Raw genomic sequence first — 10,618 nt, forward strand, 5'->3', positions numbered from 1 at the left:
GCCAGCAGATGTGAAGGGTAGGTAGTTACTTTTGAAAGTAGATTAAGAGTCTTGTCAAAATCAATACTGAAGGTAATATAAAGTTAATGCCAAACGTGTATCCTTACTCTTTCCCCCAATGTTGGAAATTCCTTCTGAAATACACGTAGAAGGGTATTTGGAAATGTTCAGCCACAGTTGACAAATAGGTGAAGACAGTAATAAAATTGCTTCAAAGCAGTATCTCTGAAGGATAAATTAGCAGCAGCCTTTAAGAATTAACTGCTGTTGAAAAGGGCCACCTCCTCTGGTATTTCTGACAGCACTGCTCACACCAATGTCAGGAGGATTTGGAGATGTTCAGTACCTGACAGACCCGTCCCTACACTAGTATATTAATGCAGCATATTTCCATGAAAAAACCCACCAAAACCGCCAACCAAGCATGTATATTAGGAGATAAATCTAACAGCCAAGGCAGGAATAGAAAGCTGCAGCGGTTGTACCCTACTGCCGCCATTTGCTGCAACAACAGCAGGGAAGGAAGATGCGTGGATCAATCCCCGTAATTTTCAAGTAAAAAGGAATTAAAGTTTCGAAGAATTACTAATTACAACGATAATCGCCAGCGCTTGCCGCACGCTGGCAAAATGGCGTCTCCCGCCACCAGCTCGCCCTTTAGCCCCACCCTCGGCCGCTCTCTCGCGGGACCGCGGCTCCCCTCCTCTTCCTCTCACGCCCGGAAAACCGGGCAGCGTGCGGCGCCGCAGCCATGGAGTACATGACGGGGCCGGCGGCGCCCACCCAGGGCAATATGTAAGTGGCCGGGCTCCGGGGAGGCGGCTGGGGACTGGTGGGGGGGCTTTGTCGGGCTGGTCTGGGCTTCGGCTTCTGAGGGCGCGCTGTTCCCGCGGCGGGGAGGTACGCGGGCGGCCATAAGCCGGGGGGGGGGGGGGGGGGGGAGGAGGACGGACAGCTCTCTTGAGCCACCAGCTTAAAATAAATAAGTAAATAAATCCTTCGCGTCCCTTCGGTTCCTGCCTCTGTCAGCTCTGAGGGCAGAGCCGCTGTTTGCCACTGACTTTCCCCCCTCTCTGCGTTGCAGCCTCTGCTGCCAGTGCGGCGTGCCCATCCCGCCCAACCCGGCCAACATGTGCGTGGGGTGCCTGCGGGCTCAGGTGGACATCACCGAGGGCATCCCCAAGCAGGGCACCCTCCACTTCTGCAAGCAGTGCGAAAGGTGGGGAGCCGGGCCCTGCGCCCTTGCCTTGGAGCGGGGAAACGGGCCCGTTCAGGGCAGCGGGAACCAGCTCTGTGGGTCTTTGTCAGGTCTCTTGGGGTTTTTCAGCACGTTCCTGTATTTACTTGTGGAAGGAGGAAAGTGTTGGTCTGTGGGGTCTATAGAAGGTTAGGCCTGTCTCAGGAATAGTGTGACCAGCGGGAGTAGGGAAGGGGTGGTTCTGTTATACTCAGCTCTGGTGAGGCCGCACCTCAAGGGCTGTGTCCAGTTTTGGGCCCCTCAGTACAGGAGGGATGTTGAGATGCTGGAGTGTGTCCAGAGGAGGGTGACAAAGCTGGTGAGGGGTTTGGAGCACAAGTCCTGTGAGGAGCGGCTGAGGGAGCTGGAGCTTTTTAGCCTTGAGAAAAGGAGGCTGAGGGGAGACCTTATTGCTCCCTACAGCTACCTGCAAGGGTGGGGGTCGGTCCTTTCTCTCAGGTGACAGGTGAAAGGATGAGATGGAATGGTTTCAAACTGCACCAGGGGAGACTTAGGTCGGGTATCAGGGAGAATTTCTGTACTGAAAGGGCTGTCAGGCATTGGGACAGGCTGCCCAGGGAGGTGGTGGAGTCACCATCCCTGCAGGGATTTAAAAGGTGTGTGGAAGGCAAAAGTTGCAGCTGTGTAGTTGATAATAAAACTGAGAGCTTGGGAAGTAACTGATCATCTTCTGAGCAATTTGATTTGCTGAAGCAGCTTCAGTGTTCTGTAAAATACATCCTGTATCATAGGTATCTTCAGCCTCCAGGAACCTGGATCCAGTGTGCATTGGAATCAAGAGAGCTGCTTGCTTTGTGTCTGAAAAAAATCAAAGCTTCACTGAGCAAGGTGAGGAGCTAATTCTGTTGGTAAATGGTAGCGTGGCTGTTGGCATTGCATAAAATAAAATCCAGCTAACTTATGCAGGGTTTGATCCTTCTAAGGCAGCCATATGTTCCTGTGTAGAGCTTACTGACTGATTTCTTTTTAACACAGAGGATGGTAATTTAATCTCAGATAACTCTTATCTAGATATTTGGAGGATTCAGTAAAGACAGGCTCTAACAAAAATTTACAAGCATACTGATGAGGCTGTTTGCAGTGCAGTTCTGGGACATAGAGCGTACTACAGAGTTGTTACTGTATAGTGGGACTTGAGCATAATTAACTGAAGGAAGCTAATCTGGCTTTATTGGACCTTGATTTTACAGGTGTTTTTCTATGCGTTTTAAAAACTGTTTCTACAACGCTTGTACTTACTGGTTTATGATGATACTTAAGAGGTCTATATATAATATAGATTAAATTGAAAGTCATGTGTTTAAGTTGAATGAAGGTTCACAATCTTAAACAGAGGAAAAAAATCTGAGATAGTGCTTCAGGCAAAAAAAGTTGGTTTGGTTTGAATTAGATTGCCTTATCGAGCGTCTCACTACAGGGCTATTACTTAAACCTTTGCTGCAGTATCCTGAGGAAACCATTATACTATCCAAATTAATCATTAGCCCAGTGATAGCATTGAATAGTGCATTCAGTTACTCTGGTGTGAGGGGCTGAGGTCGCATCACTATCCTTCTAGGTAGTTCAGACTCTGTTCTAACTAAGCATTATTAATTGGGCTTGGTATACTGATATGTATGGTTTTAATTAAGGTTACTCACTCCCTTGGATTGTCAAGGAATGATGAACTGTACCCTTAGCTTGTGTTTTCTGGTAGTTAGAGCTGTGTCTCTTTAAGACATGTGTTGGTACAGCTGCTGGTAGTAGCTCAGTTCATGTTCTGTCCTACTGGCAGGTCCGACTGATTGATGCAGGCTTTATTTGGACCGAGCCACATTCGAAGAGGCTGAAGCTGAAACTGACTGTTCAGAAAGAGGTAATGGGGGGGTAGTACTACTCTGCAAGCGGCTTTTTTTAAGCTTTTTTTTAAAGCTTTTATGGCAAACAGTATGATTTCATTTTGTTGTTGTTACTACTAGTATGTTTTAGGTAAGTGGTTCCCTTTGGTAAAGTCCAGCATGTGTTTACTGGATTATCTTGAAAAACTATTGATTTCATCCTGCTGAAATTTTGTCATTACTGTGCCATTCATCACAGTTTGAAGGAGGTTATCATCTGTTCCAATAAAGTTGGGAAAATACTGCTAATAATCTAGACCCAAATATAGCCAGTATAGTATTGAAGTTGTTTCAGAAAGCCATGGCAAACTACCTTTCTGACTTAATTAACATGGAAACCTTTTAAACACTTTGTTTTGCAGGTGATGAATGGAGCAGTTCTTCAGCAAGTATTTGTGGTGGAATATATAGTTCAGTCTCAAATGTGTGAAGACTGTCATAGGATTGAAGCTAAGGATTTCTGGAAGGCTGTGGTGCAAGTCCGACAAAAGGTAGAGGCAAACTCAGTTTTCATTTGTTAATGGGTGGAAAAATCTTTGGATTATTTCTTTTTATTTTCTCAGAAAAAGATACACTCAACACTTGCATGCTGCCACAGTAATACATTTTGTGTTGATGGGTTTTTCCATACTGAGCTTAGCTTAGAAAAACTTTCTGACCTAATACTGTTAGCATATCCTTTTGAAAGGATGGCTGGCAGATGGATCTTGTGTGAATTACTAAATATCCTTCTGTATTGTAAGGCAGTGTCAGAAACAGTGGGGCAGATGGATTTTTATTAAAAGAAAATGGGATCTTTAAGCAACCAGTTCTACAAAAAGGAGAAAGAAAAGCTGATATCAATAGAGCACAACTCTGAAATCTCTTTGGTCACTTGGAATAGACTTCAGACTGTTCCTTCTCTAGATCTCTTCATAGAAATATTTATTCTTCAGAGATGCTGCATTTGCACTAGAGACTTAAATAACCTTGATAATTTTATCTTTGCATTTAGACCTTGCACAAGAAGACTTTCTATTACTTGGAGCAGCTGATTTTGAAACACAGGCTTCATCAAAATACACTTCGCATCAAAGAAATCCACGGTAAGTGAGGAACTGAGGCAGCTTGTTGGTCTAGAGGTGGAGTAGACTGATGTGTTTTAGAGTGGAAGAGTGTTTGTGCTAGTAGCTACGTGTAGATAACAAGCAGATTACTTAGCCTATATATTGTACAAAAAACAAACAGCATAGTGTGTGACACAGATATGTTCATCAAGCTTTCTTTTCTTTAAGATGGCCTGGATTTTTATTACTCTTCAAAGCAGCAGGCCCAGAAGATGGTTGACTTTCTTCAGTATACAGTTCCATCTAGGTATATCATTTCTGTTTATTGCCTTGAATGCCCAAAAGCCTTTGGGAAATGTCTTTTATTCTTCACTTTTCAAGAATTTTGTAAGTGAAAGTGTAAGGAACCAGTGTTCTAGTTAAACGAGACAAGTTCTTTCCTACATGAGTCCCATGTTTCCCTCTCAGCCATCGCAAAACTAACCCTCATGCGTTTTTCTCTTTCCTTAATTTTTTTTATTTGGGGTGCACAGCTATGTACTTACATTGCTGATTATCTCCTCTTTTGGGGAGTGTCCTTGCTGCCTGAAGGCTCTGATTTCATGTTTTACAGATCAAAATCATCCCAACGTTTGATCTCGCACGATATTCGTAGTAACGTCTACAATTACAAAAGCACTTTCTCTGTGGAAATAGTTCCAATATGCAAGGTAACTCCTCTCAATTTCATCTTCAGGGTATTGTGTGAAGTGGGTGGAGTTTGGTTTTGGTGATGAAGGTCTGTTTTATGGTGTATTTTGGGGGGTGGGGGGCCTCTGCTCCCCACAGAGTGCAGCTAGCAGCTATCTCGAGGAATTTACTGGGAGATATTGGGTGGAGAACTGAAAATAAAAGGTTTCAAAAGCTCTCTAAAAATTTCTCTTTGGTTAAAAATTAAGGAACTGTAGATGTTAATGACTTTCTGTTTGTATGCAGGACAATGTCGTATGTCTGTCACCAAAACTGGCACAGAGTCTTGGCAACATGAGCCAGATCTGTGTGTGCATTAGAGTAACGAGTACTGTGCACCTCATCGATCCCAACACTCTGCAGAGTAAGTCAGGGGTTCTTTTCTGCACTATGGCAGCATCTGGTGGGCTTTTTCTGCTGGCAAAATTATTATTTTGTTTTAATGAAATCTTATATTTTCAGACTTTAGTGCTGTAAATACATCTGTACAATCAACGATGTGGGAATTTAATAGCAAACTAAGACCTAGTTCTCTAGGCTTGAATTCCATAGTACCCCGTGCTCTTGTAGCACCAGTTTGCAATATGGGTCACATCCTAAATACTTGTGTTACCATAACAAACCTGAACAAAATGTGTTTGGTGGTTGCCTTAATTTTGGCTACTGGTTCCTTTTTCCTTTTCATTTCATTGCAAGAAATTCTCTCCCTTCTGATTTGCTCATACTGGTGTGGGGTTTTTTTCCAGTTGCTGAAATCGATGCAAACACCTACTGGCGCCATCCTTTCAATAGCTTGTTCCATCCCAAACAACTGGAAGAATTCATCATCATGGATATCAGTAGGGTTCAGGAAAAGAAAAAAGTTGCAGGTGCAGGGGCAAGGTCAAACAAGGTGAGAGTTTCTCTCTTCGATTCGATTTCTTCCCTCCCTTACTCAGCTGCACTTTTGTTTTCAGTCCTTCTGCCTTGCAAAGTCAGAAGCCTGGTTTTCTATGTCTTGCTGCTGGCAAAAGCTCTTCTCAGGAAGATGTGGACAATATTTTGGGCTGGAAACTGCACAGGCATCATGTGGATTGGAAACAGACTCTGCTTGTAACTGTCATTATTGAAATTATTTTACGTTAGCTTTGCCACTGTTAAATCATTCAACTGTTTTTCTTGATCTCTGGAAGCATTTCTTTTTAATCAGAATTAATGAATCAGGATCAAACATTTTCTTCCCAGTCAAAAGCTGTGTGTGGCTGAAAGTTAATGAAGTAAAATAAATAAACACCAAAAAAACCTCTCTAGTTACAGAAACTGTTGTAGGGGGAATGCTCCTTGTGAGAGGTGGCTCGCTGTTGGAAAGATGAGAGATGAGGAGTAGCAAGTGGTACTGTGGATACCTGATGTAGAAATACAACTTCAATTACAGATGTCATTTAAACTAGTGTTAGAGCAGTGCCAATATTCTAATAACCCAGCAAGTTAAACCATGGTTGATCACAGGAGTGTTTTGTTTTTCATTCCTCAAGCACACGCTGGCTGAAGCCTGGGTACGGAAAACCTCGGAGCTGGATACGGACCATCAGTATTTCTGCTGCACTCACTTGGGGCACATTCTGAATCCTGGCGACCTTGTTTTGGGGTCTGTTCTTTTTCTTGGGGTTTATTAACTGATTACTTAATGACTGCCTTCTCTGGATTCTCTAGAGTAAGGTTGGAAGTGTTCTGATTTCTAAATGAAATCAGCAGAAGGAATAGGATCTTTCACCTTGGCCCTGAAGAGATGCTTCTGATGTGGGAAATCTTTTCTAGCACAAGTCATCTTGTGAAACGGGCTGTTAGTAATAAGGGAGCTGGAGTATTGATTTTAGATTGCAGATTGGAGCAACAGTTTAGACAAAAATAGATGGGAGGGATATTTAAAATACCAGCAAGATCATTTTGTTTGATAGTGAGTATCGTATGCAGCAATGACACATGCAGAATACTTACAAGATTAGGTGATTCTTAACCATGAATGTCACTGGAGCTGTTCTAAGCCCAGCAGCACCTGGGTGGGTGTTGCTGTTTGGGTCCAGGACACTGGAGCGTGCTCTTGAAACAAATTTGGGAACAGCATCTTCTAAGTGTTACTCATAGTATCTCAGCTGTGTATCAGTGGGGATTTTTACTTGCTCCATAGTTCCTTTGGAAGCATTTATCTATCTTAGGAGCTGTAACTTAGGCTGTGCTGCCCTTTAATGCAAACAGGAGGCACTGAGTTCAGTTTTGTTAGGCTAAAATACCTGTTTTCATTTGTAGATTTGACTTGGCCAACTGCAACTTGAACGACGAGTTTGCCAATAAGATGAACCCCCACAATATTCCTGACGTGGTAAGACTTCTCTTCCTCTGTACAAAGTTCTCTGGGTTACCCAGGGCTATTAGGGGATATGGTTTGATAGTGAACCCTCGCTACAGAATCACAAGGTTGGAAAAGACCTTTAAGATCATAGAGTCCAACCATTCCTGTCCTGTGTTAAACCATATCCCTGAGCACCTCATCTACTCTTTTTTTTTTTTAAACACATCCAGGGGGGTGACTCAGCCCCTCCCTGGGTAGCCTGTGCCACAGCCCCACAACTCTTTCAGGGAAGAACTTTTCCCTCATATCTGAGCTGACCCTGCCCTGGTGTAGCTTTGTGCCATTTCCCCTTTGTCCCATCTCCTGTCCCCTGGCTGAAGAGACCACTAGTTCCATAGTGCCCAGGCAAGAGGCGATACTAATACCAAAATCTGATTAATATCTCATTTTGAGAATTCTTTTCTCACTACTTAAATTTTTGAATGGTGGCTAATTAATACATTTAATTACCATACCCTTGGTTGGTTTTGTTCAAATCACCATGCAGTGTGTGGTGAAAACTGTATTGCAACTCCAGTGCACATGTGCCTCTTCAGGGTGTGATCCAAAGTGTCTGGAAACTTTAATTGACAAATACAGTATAAACTCTCTATCAAACTTCTGCATGCTGGACCGACTCCACCGTTTGACAGCTGATGTTACAGTTGCCCAAGCCTAGACTTGGTTGGAGTTTTGGGTTTTGAAAGAGTGTTCTCAGTGCTGTTGAAGGTGTGTGTGTGTGTAAATACTTGCTGGTTTTCACTGTAGGTGTTAATTAAAAAGAGCTATGATCGTACCAAACGCCAGCGACGCAGAAACTGGAAGCTGAAAGAGCTGGAAAGGGACAGAGAAGGCATGGATACAGATGATGAAAGGTGCAGTATCATCCAGTTTTCTAGTCCCTTCTACCTAGGATATTGTGCCAAGTCTAGAAATAACAGTCCTGTTTCTGCTGAGGATAAACCCAGCTGAAAAACTTGGCTGATGTGCTGAAGATAACAACACTGCAGCTTTCTCAGATTTATTGTTGCAAAATACAAAACCTAAGTTTTATTATTTTTTTTCAAGAAAACCTTAAATCATGAGACAAGTGAGTAATATCTGAAGCCTTTTGTCTGCAGCTTACAACTGATGTCACTGGTTTGTTCAGTGACAAGGTGATCCAGCAGCAGCAGGTTGTAAATCATGAATAAAAACGAAATAATTGAGTAGAAAAAGTAAGGCAGTCAGAGTTAAACAAGGAAGAATTAAATTCTTTGGAAACTCATGGGTACTAATTAAAAAAAAGCAGGAAGAATGAGTTGGGAAAGGAGGAATGCCATCATAAGGTGCATCTGAAGGACCACACATGGCAGTCCTTCCTTGGGGCTTTGTTTCTTTGATTTTATTTTGGTTTTATCTATTTGCATAAATCCAAAGGAGAAGTGAGTAAATGTATTAAACCTCTTTTATAGACAATACCAGGACTTCCTTGAAGATCTGGAAGAAGATGAAGCCATAAGGAAGAATGTCAACATTTACAGAAGTAAGGCCTTTTAAAGCATTTAATTGCAAGGAAAAAAAGGGTGTTTCAGTGAGGACACCTGTACTGAAGTTCTCAGTTTGGGTTCTTCAAACTGCTCCTACCTAGAGAAACGCCATGATGTAACAGCTTCAAGCATTCAGCGTATTTCACATACACTGATTGGATGTGGATGGGGTTTTGTTTGCATTTAGCATGAGAGAGAGAAGCATATTTTCTGTGCTCCTAAAACCTCTCTGGGTGATGTGATGTGTAATTCAGTGTCCTCCGTGAGGGTAATTGCCATGGGATTGGTGATCTTTAGGAGGGGTTTGTGGTCTCTTAGTTGTTTTGAGGGCTTGGAGTGGTTTTCCCACTTCCTTGTGGGGTTGGTCAAAGGGTCTGGGGTTTGTTTTCTTCACTCAGCTATTTGTTGTTTTCTTTCCTGTGCATTTTTAGATGCAGATATCCCAGTGGAGAGCGACACAGATGATGATGGCCCCCCACGAATCAGCCTGGCAGAAATGCTGGAGGATCTCCATATTTCCCAGGACGCCACTGGCGAGGAGGGAGCAAGTATGATGACAGAGTAAGAGTAGTGAGTTACTCAATGCAATACAAATTCCAAGGAAAAAGTACCCAAAGTATAAGTAAACATCACAAACTGCTCACGTGAACGTGAAAAGCAGTGTGGTAACTGTCACTGTACCCCTAAATAATGGTCCTGGATTAATATTTTATATATAAACTTATAGAAAAACAGCAATTAAGGTTAATTTTGGGTGCAAGCATTGCAGTACAAGTTCCACGAGTTCCCCCCCCATCCCTGAGTGCTCTCTCCTTGCAGCTTCTGCAGTGTAAAGACCAGCTGACTTAACTTTGGGATTGTCCAGTGTGAATCATCATTGTCTCACACTGAAGACCACTGATGAGGGAATCTCTTCAGAGGGAAAGATTTTATTCTAGTCTCCTAGATTTGTAGGTAGAGTATTTCTTCACATGGATTAAACTTTTTGGTACCATGGTTTGAAGCCTTCTATGAAATTGCTAGTATTAACAGTATTTTGAGGAAACTTGAGAATGGATCTTCTGCTTCTTTGGTGAGGAAGGCTCAACTAGACATGGTTACAAAAATCACCTCCCTGTAAATCGATTGAAGCTGCAGCCCTTGATCAGAAAGATTGGAAATTATCTTTTAAGTATAGTTAATATTTTATTGAACTGTATTCCATGCCTGTATCAGTGATTAAAAGCAATATGCAGCATGTCTAATTAACATACCGCCCCAGGTATGACCTATTAAAAAATTATACAGAGATGTTTTGGTCCATCATTCTTTATTTAACTTTAAAATGAACTTTCACTCTGCCACAAGCCAGAAGAGGCTGTGAGTGGTGCAGGAGGACATTGTGTACTTACATACATCTGGGCTTAATTCACTTCACTGCACAAAAGTGGTTCAGCAGAACGTTACTAAGAGTTCATGTGAGCAGATGTTTGAGTTAAGTCGGTGTGAGTACAGGAGCAGAGTAGAGTGAGAGAGGTTTTGCTGCTGTTTTTTAATTACAGGAAAAAGTGTTCTGAAATAACAGGCATATGTGAAGGAGGGAAACTCTGATGTGAAGTTGTAAATAAAGCAGAGATGTGTAGGAGTCATCACACAGGGTATTGATAATTCCTTTGTCAAGGGCTGTGTAGGTCAGGTGAGAACACCTGGTGTAGTTTGTCACTGCTTGTAAGAGAAATAGGTGGGGTTGAGAATGTGCTGTTACTCTGTAGTATCAGGTGAGGAGGTGCCTGGAGCACTTTATTTCACCCAACATTGCAGCTTTTCAAGCC

The 10,618-nt window shown here is 42.7% G+C and overlaps 1 protein-coding gene across 1 annotated transcript; it reads left to right on the forward strand.

Moving 5' to 3' along the window:
* Positions 1-729: 729 nt before the first annotated feature.
* On the forward strand, positions 730-10,095 carry NMD3 (NMD3 ribosome export adaptor). The gene is made up of 16 exons (XM_084267277.1): positions 730-795; positions 1,085-1,219; positions 1,990-2,086; positions 3,033-3,113; positions 3,498-3,626; positions 4,130-4,220; positions 4,410-4,488; positions 4,795-4,891; positions 5,157-5,274; positions 5,657-5,802; positions 6,425-6,537; positions 7,197-7,269; positions 8,047-8,153; positions 8,733-8,803; positions 9,239-9,368; positions 9,627-10,095. Exons 1-16 carry the CDS (start codon positions 752-754, stop codon positions 9,649-9,651), a joined length of 1,536 nt encoding a protein of 511 aa, XP_084123403.1. The 5' UTR covers positions 730-751; the 3' UTR covers positions 9,652-10,095.
* Positions 10,096-10,618: the final 523 nt, after the last annotated feature.

This window comes from Gallinula chloropus, assembly GCF_964237585.1.
Source record: "Gallinula chloropus genome assembly, chromosome: 8".
Lineage (NCBI taxonomy): Eukaryota > Metazoa > Chordata > Aves > Gruiformes > Rallidae > Gallinula > Gallinula chloropus.

Bases quoted from the DNA above. Each gene is read 5' to 3' on its own strand.
- NMD3 (XM_084267277.1), top strand. From the start codon at position 752: ATGGAGTACATGACGGGGCCGGCGGCGCCCACCCAGGGCAATAT. The intron at 1,220-1,989 runs GTGGGGAGCCGG...CCTGTATCATAG, and splicing joins TTCTGCAAGCAGTGCGAAAG to GTATCTTCAGCCTCCAGGAA. The intron at 4,892-5,156 runs GTAACTCCTCTC...GTTTGTATGCAG, and splicing joins AAATAGTTCCAATATGCAAG to GACAATGTCGTATGTCTGTC.